This window comes from Hippoglossus stenolepis, chromosome 3 (assembly GCF_022539355.2).
Source record: "Hippoglossus stenolepis isolate QCI-W04-F060 chromosome 3, HSTE1.2, whole genome shotgun sequence".
In the NCBI taxonomy this organism is placed as follows: domain Eukaryota; kingdom Metazoa; phylum Chordata; class Actinopteri; order Pleuronectiformes; family Pleuronectidae; genus Hippoglossus; species Hippoglossus stenolepis.
The window spans coordinates 13,433,926-13,452,535 of record NC_061485.1 but is presented as its reverse complement, the minus strand read 5'-3'; the positions used below and the strand labels follow the sequence as shown (position 1 = coordinate 13,452,535).

Here is an 18,610-nt window from a genome sequence, read left to right as displayed (position 1 = left end):
TTAAGCTTGTTGTTCCTGCTATATCATCTGATATTCTGTATTATCATCATTACTATTATAATTATTAATGCAAGCTTTTAGTTGCAGCACCATATTTATTGAGATATTGTCAACATCATTTAATTTATTATTATTATGTTAAGCTCCTTGTGTCTGCTAAATCACAGCATCCCTAATTATTATATTATTGTTATATGCCTTCATTTAAGATCTGTAATACAGACTTTGCTTTTGAGATAATGTAAACATGAGTAATATTATTATTAGTAATAATAATAATGTAAGCATTTAGTTGCACCACCATGTTTATCTATCTTGAGATCTGTTAATACAGACATTTTGCTTTTGAGATATTGTCAACATAATTCTGTATTATTATTATTATGTTAAGCTCCTTGTTGTGTCTGATAAATCACAGCATCCATTATTATATTATTGTTTTAAGGCTTCAGTTGCATGGATTATAAATTTTAAATTATTATTATTATTGCCTCGCTGAGCTCCTCGTTTCTGATAAATCACAGCATCTGGCTGCAAATCCAACGTGATCTTGTAGAAGCTCGTTTCTTCCCTGGATGTGTTGTTTCCTGCACCGCCCTGGCCACAGACACAGTGGGGTGGGTGTCGGTGGCGAGGCGGTGTCATGTCTTACATAATGACGCTGTTGATGAAGCACAGAGCCACAAACACAGTGATGTCGGCTTCATGGAGGCTGAGCAGCAGCGGCGGCGGCGGCGGTGATCGCAGCCTCCTCCACCTCTGAGCCCGGAGCCGGGGCCCGTCAGCGGGGAGTGAGCGGCGGCCTCAGCGGCAGCTCCCGGAGCCTCTGATCCGCGGCACATGCTCAGTTCCACCCAGACAACTTTGAAGGCTCGAGCTGTGGCTGCTGAGGTCATCGCACTGGAAGAGGAGGAAGAAAAAAAAAACTACACTCACTCCCTCCACTACGCCGCCTCCATTTTGAATAGCCATGTAATCGGGGATTCGCACAGTTTGTGTGTGTATCGCCCACTGCGCCGCGTAGTGTCAACAAGCCACAGTCCGACCGCCATCGACATGGACGACCTGTTCAGTCCGCGGAGGTAAACTCGCCTACTCGCCGCCTGCTTTTACACACACGTCGGCTGCTTTGAATGCGAAATGTGCGTGTTGCTGTTTTAGCAGCGTTACTCTGAGGAATGTGTGCGTGAGAAACAGAGTGTCAGCGGTCACGAAGTTCGAGTCCGGCTAACGAGCTAGCCAAATAACGGCGTAATGTCTCGTTAGCAGCTAGCGGCTCCTCTCGGGGAAACATGGTTTTACGGTGCATTTGCTGAAGCCAACGCACATTTCTGCGTAAAACTGCAGCTCTGACCTGCGCCCGTGCAGCGGATTGTCCGCCTGCACTCGTTAAACACAATGTACTCGTCTGTGATTGTTTCTCCGTGTGCGTGTGTCAGCGACATGTTGTGTGCACGCTAGCATCGCTGCGTGTTATTGATCGCACGTCTTTAGCTCGGGGTTGTGTCACACAGCCCGCTGTCAACATGTCAGGTCCCTGGAGGAGCTCACGCCGCTCACGTAATGGAGACCATGAAAATTCGCAGCTCATGTATGATTGATTGACAGTCTGCGAGCGTCGGATTTCATTCATGTAATATAAGGAAACGTCGCGGGTCCGAGCTGGGATTGGCTCAGGGGCGTGCAGGGGGCGGGATGCGGTCGTGCGGTGGCTGCTCCCACAACACGTATCGATTATTTACAGCCCGGACACCGATAATTACCCCGTTATTGACAGGTAGTGTGCAGCAGACAGACAGACGTGAGCTGTGTGAACACCCCTGACTCTACTCTGTCTGGACTGTGCACACCGTGCAGATGCATGATGCCAAAGCTCACCGACGTTTAATGATTCCTATTTATTTGTATTTCAGGAGCCTGAACAGCACACAGGGCGAGATAAGAGTGGGGTCAAGTCATCAGGTAAACTCAGTTACCAGCAGGGATCAATAAAGTATCTCTGATTTCTGAATCTCTGTGAGAGCTGCAAAATATTCATGTCATATTTGAAATGTTATTGGAATAATTTACACATTTCTATGTAAAAAAAAAAAAGAAGTCATCATTGATTCATAAAGAGTTCGGTGATAAAACAATATCATTATTATTATAGCAATGTCACAAAAGTCTTATATATGTCGAAATAAACAATCACAATGAATATCAGTCTTTAAACTTAAAAGAAATACAATTGGGACCTTTATCATGATAATTATCAACTTTGACTGATATGAAAGTTTTTATTTTTTTATATAATTTTGATCATATCGCTCAGTCCTATTCATACTTCTAAACTTGTGGTTAGATTCCATGAAGAGATACGCTAACCTACTGTTGACCTCAATGTAGTTCTGCAAATATCAGTTTTCATCATCAGCTAATCTGCACATCATTTCCTTAAATAATCAATTATTTGTTTTGTGCGCAAAATGTCAGAATATTGTGGAAAAATGCAAACTATAGCTTCCTAGACTCTAAGGTGGATGCAGTTGGGTTTTGTGAGATAAGCACTGGGACTTTTGTAGCGTAGTTGCACCTTGTTAAACTTGCAGTAAATGTAAACGGCGAGCACAGTTGCGTTCCACTGAGGGCGTGTAAATGTTTACGAGCTCCCGTGTCCTCCTCTCTCAGGCCAAGCTTCCAGAGCTGCAGCCGCGGCCTGCTCCGGGTCTGCAGACTCCGACGGACGGCGAGGAGCTCATGTGGACGCCAGGGGTCAACGACTGTGACCTCCTCATGTACCTCAGAGCTGCGAGGTCAGTGTTTAGGCTTTGAAGTGACTGGCACTAAATTATTGCCCTTGTTATGATGTTATATAACTGCTTCTTTATTGCACTGCTCTAAATGTAAAGAAATGTCTTGATGCTATTAACAAAGACTACATGCTAAACCAGTACTTTTGTTATGACAAGACTGAACAGCCCCAAAAAACAGGATTAAAGAGTCGCCTTTTGACACGCTTGTCAGAAACAATGTTCCAAAAGGGGAAGTACATACAAAACAATACCAGCTTTGGTCTGACCACGTGAATGTCTGTGTGGTTTAGTTCCTGTCTCAGCCACAGTACGTTTAAGTCATATAAACACAATGTCATATAACAAGCGTTTCTATGTCGACCTGATTTCTTAACCACCACTTTAGGGACAAACCTGTTTCTAACTGGGGCAAGGGATTAATATAAACATGGCTCTGACAGGTAGTTCTTTGCAGGAGAAACCAAGACGTGTTATTAATCATTTCGCAAACTCTTCTTGGAATTAGACTCAGGAAAATGTCAAATTCAGAAGTCTGTTTTGTTTATTTCTCTAGGAGCATGGCAGCGTTTGCAGGGATGTGTGACGGTGGATCCACAGAGGACGGATGTTTAGCAGCCTCCCGTGATGATACCACACTCAACGCTCTCAACATGGTGAGAATTGAATTGGGTTGAATTATATTTCGTAATTTTCCTTTCAGTTTCTACAACAACAATATTATCATGCAAATTTTAAAAAACGACCATTTGTTTCTCTCACTTCTAGCTCCATGCAAGTCACTACGATGCTGCAAAGGCTCTCCAGCGTCTGGTGAAGAAGCCTCTGCCAAGGCTCATAGAGAAGTGCTGGTCGGAGGGTGATGTGGTGAGACGCCTTTTGCTTGTAACACAGCCCTGAAGGTCAATGCTGATAGTTTGTTTGTCCTAAACAAAGTTTGTGCAGGAAGATCAAATAGGTGGGAATCTGTGTTGTGTATTTTAAACTTATCCTTTCATTGGACGTTATCTGTACTGGAGTTTTTTTTTGATTTGCAGTGTTCTATCATTTATTCATACCCACACTTCTCCCTCCCGTCTCTCTACAGAAACATTTCATTAAAGGCCTGAGACAGTATGGAAAGAATTTCTTCCGCATCAGGAAAGACTTCCTACCCAGCAAAAAGACTGTAAGTAAAACACTTAGCTTGTGAAAACAGACCAGTTTTTAATACATGTGGTGATTCATGGTCACCTTACTCTTGATCAGAAGCTTAAATCGTATTATTCCTAAAAATCTGTGGTTTTTATTCATCAGGGAGAGCTGATCACTTTCTATTACCACTGGAAGAAAACTCCCGAGGCTGCAGGAACAAGAGCTTATCGACAGCAACGCCGGCAGCCGTCCTCCCGCAAGGCAAAGACTCGCTCTGCAGCAGCTTCGGTCAACGCCCAATCTCGAAATTATTCAGGTGAGCACTTCTTAAAGTTTGAAGGAAATATGTTGCTGCTTATTGAAGACATTTGTGTGACCAGGAGAAGCATTGGAATCCAAGTTGATCTCTTCTTTTGCAGTGGATGTGAGTTCTGCCAGCGAGGACGATCTTGATAGTGAAGACAGTGAACAGGACATTAAGACCTGCAGCCACTGTGGTGCAACAAGTGAGTACAAGTCTGTATTTGTGATTCCTCAGATTGGGGTGTGTGCGATATATATGATGTAATACTAGCGTTTGACACTGAAATTCCCTTCGACAGTTTGTGAAACTTGCACCTAAAGCCACTTTTCTCCAACAGGTTCTAAAGATTGGCACCAAGGAGGAAAAGATAATAACCCTCTGCTGTGCACGACTTGTCGTTCATATGAAAACAAGCACGGGTGTCTGCCGCCAGCTCCGAAATCTGCCAGCGGTTCATTCATGTTTAAACCTGTCAAGGAGGAAGAGGAGCACAGCAAGCATGGCATGAGGACTCGGCGAAGCAGAGCACCTGTAAGCCCGAGGCTGGCAGATCAGTCATGCTATTATTTTTATTGCTAGTAATTGATTTACAAGTGTGTTTGTCTGCCATTTTGTACTCAACAAATTGTTATCATTATAATATACAAAAGAATCAGATTAAAATGTTGTAGCACAGAAAATATATAGGTTGTAAATTATGGGAAGTATATTTTCTTGACAACAGTAGATTTAATTGTATTTCAGAATATCAATTCTCTTTTTTATAGCAACTGTCGTCTTTAAGAAGTGGCCACAGGAGGCTCACAGGCTCCCCCACCAGTGAGGATCAGCAATCCAGTAACCAGCCGTCCCCCAGCGGAGTGACTTCCATCGCTCTGAGATCATCTTCCGCAGACAATAAGAATGAATCCACTAGGAGGACAAACAAGGTAAACAACAGGCCTACACATTAACACACATGTACCTGGGTTTCATTATCTTTTCAGATCGTTTATTGTCGTGTCCTGTTAAAGAGGCCATTTGATTTCAGTTTTTCTACACAATGGTAATGCAGATATTAGAAATTGACAGTGGCTGCTTTGTGATTATGCTGCAACACACTGTTTGGAGAGTACAGTTGCCAGTGTATCATTGTGATGTTGTAGATATATAGAAGGGGCATTAACATTTAGATTTCGAAAAAAAAACACGAGTGTTCATATGAAGCAAGTAAAAATGTTCCTTTATATATTGTGTATTGGGAAATAGCTGCTAAGGAATTCTTAATGAATTCACCAGTAGCTGATGAAATGTTGTTAGTCCCAGTCTTACATGTAAGTGAAATTACACATGTTTATATAGGTTATCAGACATAGATACACGTTTACAATCACTCGCTGACATTTTTGTGTCAGTCATCATCATGGTATTCCGTCAATAATTAATTCTGCTCTATAAATATCATGCTGTATCCACAGAAGATAAAAGAGGAGGTTACGTCACCAAAGACAACAAAACGTGTACGAGAGTCTCCTGCTCAGGAGCCTGAAAAAGTTACACCTAAAAGGCAGAAGACGCAGGTGAGAGGAGGGAAAACTTATTAGAAACTTATTACAACTTATTGTGTCAGATATTGTTTGGATAAAAATGTCTTTAAAGCTGTGCCCTAAACTTCCTATTTTGTGAACTATTTCTATGAAATAATAAGATATTTGTCGGCCTGAAGTGGGTGCAACTTGATCTTGATTTGTTGGTTTGTTCCTCCAGGATCCACAGGGCTCCCGGTCAGAGGGAGAGGCCGAGGTAGAGGAGGAAAGCTCCTCAGAAAGCCGCAGCGCTCAGGACGATGGCAGTAGTGACACCAAAGATATCGATCAGGACAACCGCAGCTCCTCTCCCAGCATCCCCAGCCCTCAGCAGGGCAACGAGAGCGACTCGGACTCGTCTGCCCAGCCGAACGGTGTCCCATCAGAGCCTGTTGCCTCTGCTGCTGTGTTAGCTGACACACCAGTCCCACAGGCCCACCCCTCTCAGGGTCCCATCGTCACTGCTCAGCCGCTGCAAAGCACCTCCTCTTCTGATCCCGCTCAGAGCCCCCCTCCTCCATCTCCAGATGCTCCTCAGCCAGCAGCCGGACAGTCACCTGCCTCAGGGGGTCCAAACAGCCGACCACTCCCCGTCCCTCACCCTCTTCCTGGTCCGCTTCCTCTCCCGTCGGCTTTGGGTCAGGACTCTCCTCTTTATCCAGCATTTCAGGTCCCACCTGCTCTCAACTCTGTGCAGCCTCTGCAGTCACATGGCCTGTCGCCTCAGCCCCCCCAGAGGCCCCCACCCTTCTTTAGGGAGTCGCAGCTCTCTCAGCCTCCTCTGTCCGGGACACAGATCAAGCCTCCTCCCACCACCCCCATTCAACCGTCACACAAACAGCAACCACACCAGTCTGCTACACCTTTCCCCCAGATGCCCTCTAATCTTCCCCCTCCGCCTGCTCTAAAACCCCTCAATTCTCTACCCAACCAGCATCCTCCAGGTGCTCCACCTCCCCCTCTTCAGCTCATGCCGCAGCCTATGCCATTACAGTCACTTCCCGCGCAACTTCCACTAATCTCTCAGGTGCAGACCCACCCTGGAAAAAGCACGACTCCCTCTCACCCACCTGCTGCGGCCTCGCACCCTCTCAACGCCGTAACAACTTCAGCTATCGGGCCCGTCCCAAGCCTCCAGCCATCCTTCATGCCTCTTCCTCTGAGACCCTCGCCGAGCAGCACAGCTGTGGCGCCACTCGTTCACATTAAGGAAGAGCCACTGGATGAGATTGAGGAGGCAGAGACTCCACCCTCTCCACCCTCTCCACCGTCTCCACCGTCTCCACCTCGAAGCCCCTCGCCCGAGCCCACCGTCATTAACATAGCAAGCCACGCCAGCCAGTCTGCACGGTACGACTGAAGACAAATCTCCCATTAAAAAAAAATATAGGTCTTGACATTCCTAAGTATGCTATAAAAACATGCAATGCCTCAGAGCCTTGTTTGCCTTTATTTGAAAAAAGAAAGAAATTCTTAAAGTTTGTTAAACTTAAAAGAAAATTACACCAATCATATTAGTTATAACATCTTATTCATGATCTAAACCACTTATTAGTAGAAATCAACTACAACTTAACAAGTAATCAGCTGAATAACTGAATGACGACTTGTGTCCATAACTGAGGTGTCACTTGAGCTCTAAATGCTCTGTGACTATTTTCAGCAGCAGCTTTGGGAAATCATTTGAGCATTGCCTATTTAACAGAACTTTGAACTTGGTCAAACTGTGGACTTGTTAAAAACCTGATTGGTTGCTCTTGCCAAATGGATTTTGTTTTAACTCAGAGAAAATGATTTGCAGGTTTAAGTGGCTTCATATTTGTCAAAATGTAAAAGTAAATGGACAAGTAAACATGAAATAACATCTTCTTACAAACATAATCATCTTCATATGTTTCACATTTATTGTGAAGGCTCCTCCACCTTCATGTTGTTATTGTTTGTGAGTTATGCTAATAACTACTTGTTTCTTTTAGGTTCATCAAACACTTGGACCGTGGTTACAACTCCTGTGCTCGAACCGACTTGTTCTTCACCCCACTTTCGTCTTCCAAATTGGCCAAGAAACGGGAGGAGGCCGTGGAGAAGTCGAGGAGAGAGGCTGAACTCAGTGCTCGGCAAGAGCGGGAAAGAGAGAAGGAGCGAGAGCGAGAGCGAGAAAGAGAGGCTGACAGAAATGCTGTGAGTGCAACATTCATTTTAAATTCTTTATTTAAGTATTTTCTTTGTCATACAAATCACATGGAGTCATCTCACACACATGTCTTTGTCTACAGAGAGCCAGCAGCTCCTCCCATGACAGTCGTATGAGTGAGTCCCAGATGACGGTTCAGGGCCACGGACGCTCCTCCTATGAGCAGCCACCCACCACCGTCGCTGCTGTGCAGCCATATATTGGCCCTGATACGCCTGCTCTGCGCACCCTGAGTGAATATGCCCGACCACACGTCATGTCCCCCTCCAACCGCAACCACCCATTCTATGTGTCACTGAGCCCCGGTGACCCCCTGCTGGCCTACCACATGCCCGGCCTGTACAGCGCTGAACCCAGCATGAGAGAGCGCGAGCTGAGGAACCTCCGAGAGAGAGAGCTCCGCGAGAGGATGAAGCCTGGCTTTGAGGTCAAGCCCCCAGACATGGAAACCATGCATCCCTCTGCTAACCCCATGGAGCATTTTGCCAGACATGGAGCACTGGGTCTTCCCCACATGCCCGGGCCTCCCCACCACTTCGCAGCCTTCCATCCCGGCATGAACCATCTAGAGCGGGAGAGGATGGCACTAGTAGGACCTCAGATGCGCCAAGAGCTGACTTACGCGGAGCGACTCACTGCAGAGCGGCTTCACGCGGAGAGGATGGCGTCTGTGGCAGACCCTGCTACCAGGCTGCAGATGCTCAATGTGACGCCGCATCATCATCAGCACTCTCACATTCACTCTCACCTGCACCTGCACCAACAGGACCCTCTCGGTCAAGGTGAAGGTGGATGAATGATTTTATTGATCGTCAGATATTAATTAATAAGCAGTAATTCATATGGTGGTGGGAATTTGACCTGTACTTACTATATGTCTTATTTCTTCACACAGGTTCAAGTCCTCATCCTCTGGACCCTGTATCAACAGGACCACGTTTTGCCCGATTCCCCTTCCCTGGTGGCCCCATGCCCAACCCTCTACTCAGCGACCTTCCTCATGATCACGAAATGCTGCGCCACCCGTTGTTTGGTGTGTAATCTCATACTCACAGCCTGCAATTTCAGGCTCAACAGAGTCCAGCTTTTTCTAATTTGTTGATTTTCTTCCTAAGGAGCAGCATATCCACGAGAGCTGCAGGGCCCGATTCCTCAGATGTCTGCCGCTCACCAGCTCCAAGCCATGCATGCTCAGTCTGCAGAGCTGCAGAGGATGGCTATGGAGCAGCAGTGGCTGCATGCGCATCACCTACATGGAGGCCCTCTACCAAGCCAGGAGGATTACTACAGGTGAGGTATTTAAGTATTGGGCTTTCTTTCTCAAAAAAGTTTCTTATAGTTTCTTATTGATAGTACCCATCTTTAAACGCATAAAGATAACAAGTCTTACATTGTTATTGTAGTAACTGTGTTTTTTGGTTATTCTGTGATCGGAGCCAAATAAACTAACATTACTGTTGACATTACTTGATTGTACTCTTGTAAACAATGCGACAACCAACTACACGACACGTCTAACCACCTTTTGTTTCTCTTTTCCCGAAGCCGCCTGAAGAAAGAAGGTGACAAGCCATCGTGAGTGTCAGGTGGTGCATGCCCTGAACCCTACACTTATAACCCAGTAGAATACTGTGTACCTTCGAGGCTGTAAGAGAATATTTGTGTGTCAATTTATTCTGTTTTAATATATTTTAGAGAAATACGTTGTGGACCTTTTATGTGCATTCCTCCTTCAGCACTTAATGGGACTGTCAAAGTCCGTCTGAGATTTTCATATCACTTAAGAATTTATACTAGTTTTATTATCAAAATACTGAACAGTCTCACTCATTGCTGTGAGATTTAGTCACAGGTTTTCTCTAACAAACTGTAAAACTGTTTGATATGCAGTTATTTGAATTTGCTAAACACAACTCTTATAAAGGATATGAAAACAGGCTGACTTTGGTGTTTAAGTTTAAATATACTGTACCTATGACGATGATTTTTATGTGATTTCCTTGTACAGAATGACATTTAAATCCGTGTTTGAATGACCTAGCATGACTCAGTCTTCAGTTTTCACCAAACTAGAGTAGCAAGTTGCATTGTGGTGTTTAGACTCTGAAAGTATAGTAGAGGTTGGTTTTACTCTTAAATCTGCTAAATATTTGTCTAAATCCTAAAGTTTTATATATCGAGATATCTTTTCACAGTATAACCGAAGCTTTTATCCGCTCATTTTTGAGATTGTAAATATCACACGTCCACAATATTCTATATGAACGAGTACTATTAACATAGCAGTAGGCGCGAACACTCGACCCCCTGATTCAGCACGATAGCAGTAAATTATAAGCTAAAAACAGTATATAGTGTTATAAGGTGAGATAATTATTAATTGGACCATGATCTGTCACTACAGACCAAACGTTCTATTAGAACAGTGTATTTACTTCATTTTGAGGAAAATTGGAGAAACTCAATCTTTGAAATTCTAATGGTATTTTAAAAAGAACTGCCTCCAAATCCAATATTTATGTCATATAATATGAAAGTGTATCCATTGCATATTTATTTCAATAAATATTTCTGCAGTGACACCTTATTATTTTTGTATGTGGAGTTCTTGTGTGTGGAGAAACAAACAGCCTGTGAAAAAAGCTTTGTACCTCCTGTATCGTGTTGCTTTTCTTTCTCCTGCTTTTCTTTCACCCATTAACTTGGACAGAGAGGAGAAGATAGTTTTATATTCATAGTTTTATTGCATTAAATCTTATTACATCAAAAACCTGTCAAGTTGTGTTTGATAAGATATTCTTTATTCAAACAAGATCTGTTTTCTTTGTAATTTTTCACACAAAATCTGTTTTTAGGCCATTAATGAGATAATTAGTCAAAGCTACCACTGAGAAAATAGTTTAGCTTGAAATTTGTTCCAACATGAGTCCTGAGATTAATCTAAGCAAGAGAAGAATAAAATCTGCAGAGAATTCAAATTTAACAGTCTAAACGTGACAAATCACAAACTTTTCACATCTCATTAAAAACACGGGTTTGAATAAAAGTTGCACAAAGCAAAAAATGTTGTGAACCACTTTCAGACGAAGCTTTCAAATCCTACACAGCTCCAATTATCACCTTCTTCACCTGTCCTTACAACCAGATCAACATCTGCATCAGAACTTTCCTTCAGGCTTTTATCCCCATTTTCATCTTCTACAAAGACAGCTCACACACACTTGCAGCAGTTCATCAAAAACCTACCAGCTGCTGTTACAGCTTAGCTTGACTGCAGCTGTTTAACATACAGACCCATGATTGAGGCACAACAGTGTTACGTGTTAAAAACAAATTAGCTCCTGTGCTGACATTATGGTCCGTAAATCGACATCAGTTTGTCCAGAGCTGATAAACCTAAGTTTGAAATGCAGCTGAAATGTTTCTAACTCTTAAGGACAGTGTATAACAAATCCCACCAAAACACAGAAAGCAACTATGTCCTCCTAACCCTGCCTTTGGCACTTCATCCTCATACTCATTCTTTCCTATGGAAAATAAAAATCTTCAGTCTGCCAACAAATTTGACATGTTAATGTTTTTATACTTAAATTACACATATCTTGTTTTATATTTTAGTCTTTATATTTCATGTTTCTAATCTTTATCTTTTGCCTTCATTTTAATAAATATTGCACGTCAGTGTATCATCTGTCCAACTGGTTTGAGGCTGAAACATTTAAAATCGGCTCACTAACTAGAACATGCTGTGTTTGACCTCCAATGCAACCAAGGCATACACTATAACAGTAGATATTTAGCAGATAAGTAGATATACATACAGTGCAGTAAAGTTTATATCGATGGACCCAGGTGAAAAATGCTTGGAAATGACTTATTGACATGTTGTGTACATTATGTATCAGGGATGGTCTCAATGAGGTCTCTTCTTCTTCACATAGTGCCGCAGATACTGGATGGCTGAGAGCGCACTCACGTTTGCCAGCAGAGCTGAACGGGATTTAAAACAGAGTTTCAATCATCAAGTTATACAGGACTGTGAAAATATATTTTTCAGGTCCTTTAATATTTCATTACGCCTTCTGTCGGATGATAGACGGTGGCCCGATGCGTTATGTTTTCAGGTTGTCCATCCTATTCTAGTGAAAACTTAACACTTATAGACTTAAGGATTAACTGATTTGATTTAGGAGGTCAAAGGTCAAAGGTCAAGGTCACGGTGACCTCACTTAACATGTTTGTGGCTTATTGAACATCATATTTCAAATCTGCGTTTAGGGAAGGTCGTCAATCCATTTGAAACAGCTAACAAGGTCAAAGGTCACAGTGACTTCATATAGGTCTGGGGGGAAACCGAGGCATTCAACCGCAGGGCGGTAATCCTAGTTTCAGCCATATTTGCTGAATAATGACTGTCACGGCAGAATATCAGTGCAAGAGGTTTCATACCTGCTTTCCAGGCATCAGCAGCCTCTGGATCAGAAGATGTCAGCACCCAGGAGGCAAAGGCAATGCAGACCAAACACATATCAGACTGCTTCAGTGTGGAGAAGATGCCCTCTCGTCCTGTAAGAGAGGGAAAAAAGTAGATTTCGTTTTATGCTAGTTTAGGTGTGAATGTATGTTTCCTTTTTTGCTTATTTTCTTCACATGCAGGACAGAGTGTAACAGAGCTCTGGCTTACTTGTTGTCTGTAGACTTCCCAGAATGGACATCTGAGAAGGAGTCAAGGAGACTTTCCCCTCAGTCAACACAGTGACTGGTGGATCATTTTCCTCTATCTTCTCAGCCTCCCCTGGAAACACCCAGGCGCCAGAACCCCCGCACCACATGCTACCTTTGTCATGGAAGCGAATCTTCCTCATGGACAGCAAACTCCTCCAGCTGTGAGACCGAGCTGCAGATGTCCCACACTGATTGGCCCGGATGAAAGAGTGAGACATGACTCTGATTGGAGAGAAGTTGCCCACCTCCTCCTCTGCCTCGCAGTCTGCACTCAAGAAAACATGGTCCGATTTTGGGAATGTGAGTTCTCTGACTGTTGGAGAACAGCAGGAGAAGATAGGGATGGGTTTGTCCTCGCTGCGCTGGAGGGAAGAGAGAGACACATCGTCCCTCAATGAGCAAAGGGTGTAGTCAAACAGAGGAGACACTGAGATGCCCTCAGGATTGTAGACAGTGACGGACCAGGAGTCATTCTTTACTTTATACTCTGAGAAAAAGTATTCAAACATTTCTGGGAAGGATATTTGAGGATCTGTGTCGGGAAAAGAGGTCGGCAGTAGTGTTCCCAGGTCACCACTGATCTCCAGAGACTGACACCCGCTGAGAAACAGATTGCTCTCATCATCGCCAAAGGGAACAGTCAAATCCTCTTTGTTGAGAGCTTGTACATTGTGCACACTTTTACTTTTTGTTATTTGTCTCGGCCACAACAGTTTGCTCAAAGTATTTGACTCCTGATCCTCAAAAATCTGTCCTGCAAAGTCCTCCAAAGGGACGGGCGTCTCCTTTCCCTCAGAGCAATTGGACTCCTCCTCCTCATGTGATAACAGAGGAGAGTCACTCGTCCTGTCGTGGGTTTTACTCTGAGGATCAGGACTTGGGTTCCTACTGGTGCCAATAAACTGCAAGTACTCCTCTTCAAAGTCTGAGGTGGAGAACTCGCAGCTGGAGCGATCTGGCTTGGACTCGTCCGGCTGTGTGAAATAGTCTGAATCAGCCGTGTCCGACAGCTCCATGAGACCACTGTCACCCAGAGAGCTGTGACTTGTCAGAGACTCGTCAGCATTTGCTGTCAGTGTTTCTTGTGTGTCAGTGGGAGGCGAGCTTCTACCCATCCTGAGCTGCAAAATGTCATTTATCGTCAGTTTTTCCATTTCGTCCCAGAAGGCAGACATGACGTACACGGGTTTGGATTGGCCTGCAGCCACAGCGTAGGATTCAGGGCTGTCGGCCACAGGGCATGGTGTTACAGTTAGATCAGGGATAGGGAGGGGACCAAGCTGATCTCCTAAAGAGCTACCAGATGCTGAAAGATTAATTTTGTCATTGTGGACTCCTGTTGTGTCCGAGAGCGTGTGGAGCGCCGTGCTGTGTGTACTAACATCACATGTGGAGTCGTCATCTGGCATTTTGTCTGCTCTCAGGCCGGCAGATGGAAAAGTCAGTGTGGCCTCAACATCATTGCATTCATAACCATCACAGTTAGCAGCCGTTACGCTGCAGGAGAGAGTTGCCTGCATTTGTCCGTCCTGTGCACTGTCATCATTTGCTCCCTCAGTCTGCAGCGTCAGGGACACCGAGCTCTGCAGCCGCATTAAATCCACAGGCGGAAGCTGCTGAGATTCCTCCACTGATTCAGCAGCAGACAAATAGCTTTCAGAGTCATAACTGTGGATAGAGAAGAACTCAACACCATCCTCAAACTCGTCTGACTCTTCACTCTCCACTGGGGATGGGTGCCTGGGTGTGAATGTGTCATGTGACGTGGATGCTGAGGTGCCTTCTTCCTTGTTGTTTTTGTCAGATTCTTCGGAGGAATGAGAGATAACCAGTTTTTCTGACACATTTTTTTCCGTATGAGTCATTTGCAACACATCTGAAAGGCTCCCAGCATTTATATCAGCGCTCTGATGCAAGGTTTGGTCAGATTTAGTGAAGCCCTCCATGTCCGTCCCTCCTGCAGATTCATTTTGATCTTTGTTTAAGTCAAACTCTGGTCCATTTTCAAGAGATTTCTCCTGCGTGTTGCTGCTCAGGCGATTGTTTTTACAAGCTTTTCTTTGTCGTCGTTTTTTTTTCACAGAGGTGGCACGCGCCGGTCGTCTTGCAGGACTGTAATTCATTGTCACAAACCAGCGCTCCTTCTCTGCTCTTGAGGCGACACTGCTCGTGTCGCTCACAGCTGTACTATGTGGATCATTCACATTTAAATCCACTTGCTTGAGAAACAGTGGATCAGGTTCATGTCTGGAATTCTTTAATTCAGTTTGCAGATCCCCATCCTCTTTTTTCAGCTCCTTACAATCTCCTGAACCCTGAAAATAGGATGTTTCAGTTTGCAGAGTAATGTTGTCATTTGTCTCCTCCGTGTCGTCCTCTGCAGTCTTTGCATGCGTCTCCTTTGTGCTGAGGATTTCAAGGCATCTCTCAGAGTCCACCCGTGTCACACTCGCCACTTGTTCACTCTCATTCAGTGCCTCTCCTCCTGCAGTGTCTCTCTCGGCTCTGGTCACATCAGGGCTCTGCTGTATCTCCTGCTGAGCTGCCCTGAGGACTGAACCAGAGTTTTCCGAATCCTCTTCATCACTGAGGCTGGAGTTGTCGAGGCAGGCGAGCGAAGGCTGCAGCAGGCCGCACTCTTCACTCTCGTCATAGAAGCTGGTCCAGTCGAACTGGGCAATGTGCATGCTGTGATCCAAATCATCCATTGTGATCCCTCACGTGCTCTTCAATCTGGGGGGGAAAATATGAAGAAGAGAATTGATTACAGACTTAGATGTTTGAAAATGATAAGTGGGAGTGTAACAGAACACCCTCGCTGAGCACATCAAAGTTACATAAACACATTGGCGTCACATTAAGGGCTCATGCGTCTGTCTGAAGCTTAGCGTCGCTGTAATCAGCTGCCAGGAGTTGGTTGAAAGCTTAGGAAGTGACGACCTCAGAGAGCAGCAGAGCAAGAGCACCTTGGTCACAAGTTTCACAACAGATACCAAAATACTCCACGGGCATGCTCTTCAAAAACATGTCATATGACCTGATATGAAAGATTCGGCCAATGCGTTCCACTGACTGTATCAGTTCCACAAACACACTTGGTAAACAGTGAAAATGAAAATGTCATTAAAAATAAAACTATACAAACATTAAAATATCATATTAAAAAGAGCGACCACTCACATTATTTATTAAAGTGTATATTATATTTTGTATTTAGAAAATACAATTTATGAATAGTTACTTTTTAAGGTTTTAGGGTGTTTTGAAGTTGTGCATTTAATGATGTTTCTCTTTCTTTTTTAGCACGAGGGTGCTGTTATCAAATTATTTCAGCCGCTCTCTTCCAATGTCATTAAAGGTCTTGTGTTTCTACTTTGTCCAAACAACCAACATGTAGCAGCTTCAGTAACTCACTGTTAATGTGTTTCTGTAGTAAATAGGGACCTACCTGTTGAACAGGGTCGAGACATCTACTTTGGAGGAGGCAGTACTTTCTCCTTGCTTGAACATTTCAGCTCTGATGTGCATCTGTCCTTGCGTATGTCGGACTGGGGCCTTGCACTCAGCTGTTATAAATAGAGGAGTATGTCCAGTCACATGTAGCTGCTGGTGCAGACGTCCTCCCCTGCATTGCCAGAGGTGTGACATTTCACTGACCAAAAATACAAGCCCTCTTTCATTCATCAGAGGTTCAGAGATCAATTATTGATCCTATTATGAGGCTGAAATGTGAAGGACATACAAGGGCACTGACATAATATGAGGGACATTATTTAAAATATATGTCATAAGTCAAATGGAATTCAAAATATTCAAGCTCAAATTTTAATTGAATTATTTTTAGCCTTGGACAAAAAACAGTTTTCACTAGTTTCCTCAAACTTTGAAATAAAACTATTTATTCAAAATGTACATGTCTTACTTTAAAGGGGACATAGCATGCCCATTTTACCACAAGTTGATATGGTTCCTTGGGGTCTTAATGAAATGTCTGTAACATACTTTGGTCAAAATACCACAAGGATCATATAAAACAGCACCCTTTTTACCCTGTATAAAACAGCCCTCCACAGAGCGACCTGTTTTGACTGCCTGTTCCTTTAAATGCTAATGAGCCAGCTCCCCCCTCCCCCCTCTCCCCCCATGATTTTAAACGATATAAATTACATATTTTATATGATATAAATTATCAAATATGCATCCCATACTTTGTATTCCCCTTGTTGTCCTGGAGTTTTAATTTTCCCAATCACATAATTAAATGTCCCCCTCTGCCCATCCACTACAAGCACACAAGCAGACAGACAGAGAGAGAAAGAGAGGGGTGGGGGGCTATGAAGACCATCATTTACCCCGAACCCGACATTCAACGGTAAACAACAAGCGGAGAAAGCAGAATCGCGGGCTGACCTTATATATACAGTCTATGGGGCTGACCAGCGGAGAAATGCTTTGCCGTGTGAACAGCCAGGCGGCTGCGCGCTGGAGAACGGCGCTGCGCTGCCTCAGCAGCGCTTCCGCGTCGTGTACCCCGGCGTAACTACTGTAACCCGCGGAACTACTGTAACCCGGCGGAACTACTGTAACCCGGCGGAACTACTGTAACCCGGCATACAGTAGAGCTGAACACTGCGGAAGTCTTCCACACAGCTGGCAGTGTGGGGGGGGCAAGACCATGTAGGGAGACTTCCAGTTCCTTGTTACGACACAATACCCAGGACGCGCAATCGAGTCGCTCAAGCATGACGTTTCTGACTTAGAGGAACTATAACAAAACGCGCGAGTGTTTTTTCCCCAGAGTTTTTGGGTTGGTAGACATGCCAGATACCCACATTAACCTGTAGAAGCACTAACAAAGTGGAATTTGCATGCTATGTCCCCTTTAAATATTGTAAATTTGAGCTCTGTCGACATCACTATGTCTGCTCAAATTGTGCCAGTTTATTTAGAATAGCATTACCAAGAAATTTAGATTTTGGTTTAAATAGAAAATAACTTTAAAATCCAACATGAAAAATAAATATTCTGAATTATTTTGGAATCAGTTTCCGCACAAACGTCTCCCTGCGCAGAAAATGTGAGCATTTAGACTTGTATTTGTATGTTTTCTTTAGTTTGGATATAGGGAACTCAAGTTAAAATAAACATATCTATTACCTTTACATCTATAATGTTAACAATCAAGATAAATTAAGTGTTTTCTTTCCTGATTAGTTTATTTGCCAATCTGGTAGTAATCCATCAATCTACTCAGTAATCAATGGAGACATTTAAAAAAGAATCAACAGTATAACTCAGGAACCTGAAAAAGAACTTGTCAAAATTAATGAAACTTGTCTTTGAACAATATTTGGTTAGAGATAATTAGTGCCCTTGAAAATAAACAGTAGTCTGTCAGTTTATAGACCTGAACTGAGGCGAACAGTTAAAGGTGCTTTATTTCTGCAGAACATTCTTCATGGCATTGAAACAAGAATATGTACATTATTACAAAAACAATGCATCATTTGTATAAAACAATATATACATGTATTCAGCTTATGGTTGCCTGTACAACACCAAACAACACAAAACGTGAAGCAAAAAGGGGAATAATCAGGAAATGCCTTTTCACTGGCATACTTCAGATTGCTCAACATGTACTGAAGATGGAAATTACTTCTTTATAGCCTCAGTGTTGGCGATATATAAAAATATATTAAATAAAATACCACGTAGCAAATAAAACTTGGAAAACTAGCCTTGGTTTCAAATTGTGCACAGTAAAGGCCACTGGATATTATTCAAATACCCATTTATTCAACACGTCGTGACTGAATGTTTCCCGGCTGCGTATAAAGCTTAGAATGGCACAGTAATCACAGTAATGGCACACAGTACAAGCCAGTTTCTTCAG

The 18,610-nt window shown here is 43.5% G+C and overlaps 2 protein-coding genes across 5 annotated transcripts; one reads left to right on the top strand and one right to left on the bottom strand.

Moving 5' to 3' along the window:
- Nucleotides 1-594: 594 nt before the first annotated feature.
- rereb (arginine-glutamic acid dipeptide (RE) repeats b) lies at nucleotides 595-10,576 on the top strand. 4 transcript variants are annotated; one of them, XM_047339462.1, is made up of 17 exons: nucleotides 595-1,082; nucleotides 1,914-1,962; nucleotides 2,671-2,795; nucleotides 3,349-3,448; nucleotides 3,561-3,659; nucleotides 3,880-3,960; nucleotides 4,089-4,242; nucleotides 4,346-4,432; nucleotides 4,568-4,761; nucleotides 4,998-5,159; nucleotides 5,688-5,789; nucleotides 5,977-7,145; nucleotides 7,772-7,976; nucleotides 8,072-8,777; nucleotides 8,885-9,022; nucleotides 9,111-9,279; nucleotides 9,535-10,576. In XM_047339462.1, exons 1-17 carry the CDS (start codon nucleotides 841-843, stop codon nucleotides 9,566-9,568), a joined length of 3,816 nt encoding a protein of 1,271 aa, XP_047195418.1. In that variant the 5' UTR covers nucleotides 595-840; the 3' UTR covers nucleotides 9,569-10,576. The 4 variants fall into 4 exon arrangements, with proteins under 4 accessions (XP_047195418.1, XP_035008972.2, XP_047195419.1 ...); XM_035153081.2 differs by having other exon boundaries at nucleotides 9,105-9,279; XM_047339463.1 differs by having other exon boundaries at nucleotides 9,105-9,284.
- Nucleotides 9,110-16,304, bottom strand: LOC118105384 (PPARGC1 and ESRR induced regulator, muscle 1). Its single transcript, XM_035153083.2, has 4 exons — nucleotides 16,163-16,304; nucleotides 12,674-15,447; nucleotides 12,439-12,555; nucleotides 9,110-11,979 (listed from the first exon to the last, which is right to left on the bottom strand). The coding sequence occupies exons 2-4, from the start codon at nucleotides 15,420-15,422 to the stop codon at nucleotides 11,903-11,905; spliced, it is 2,943 nt and encodes a 980-aa protein (XP_035008974.1). The 5' UTR covers nucleotides 15,423-15,447; nucleotides 16,163-16,304; the 3' UTR covers nucleotides 9,110-11,902.
- Between the last annotated feature and the right edge of the window lie 2,306 nt (nucleotides 16,305-18,610).

Excerpts from the sequence above, each read along its gene's own strand:
- LOC118105384 (XM_035153083.2), bottom strand. The coding sequence starts at position 15,422 with ATGGATGATTTGGATCACAGCATGCACATTGCCCAGTTCGACTGGACC. Across the intron at positions 12,556-12,673 it reads GGGAAGTCTACAGACAACAA|GACGAGAGGGCATCTTCTCC; the intron begins GTAAGCCAGAGC and ends CCTCTCTTACAG. Across the intron at positions 11,980-12,438 it reads TGCTGATGCCTGGAAAGCAG|CTCTGCTGGCAAACGTGAGT; the intron begins GTATGAAACCTC and ends AATCCCGTTCAG.
- rereb (XM_035153081.2), top strand. The coding sequence starts at position 841 with ATGCTCAGTTCCACCCAGACAACTTTGAAGGCTCGAGCTGTGGCTGCT. Across the intron at positions 1,963-2,670 it reads GAGTGGGGTCAAGTCATCAG|GCCAAGCTTCCAGAGCTGCA; the intron begins GTAAACTCAGTT and ends CTCCTCTCTCAG. Across the intron at positions 5,160-5,687 it reads CCACTAGGAGGACAAACAAG|AAGATAAAAGAGGAGGTTAC; the intron begins GTAAACAACAGG and ends CTGTATCCACAG.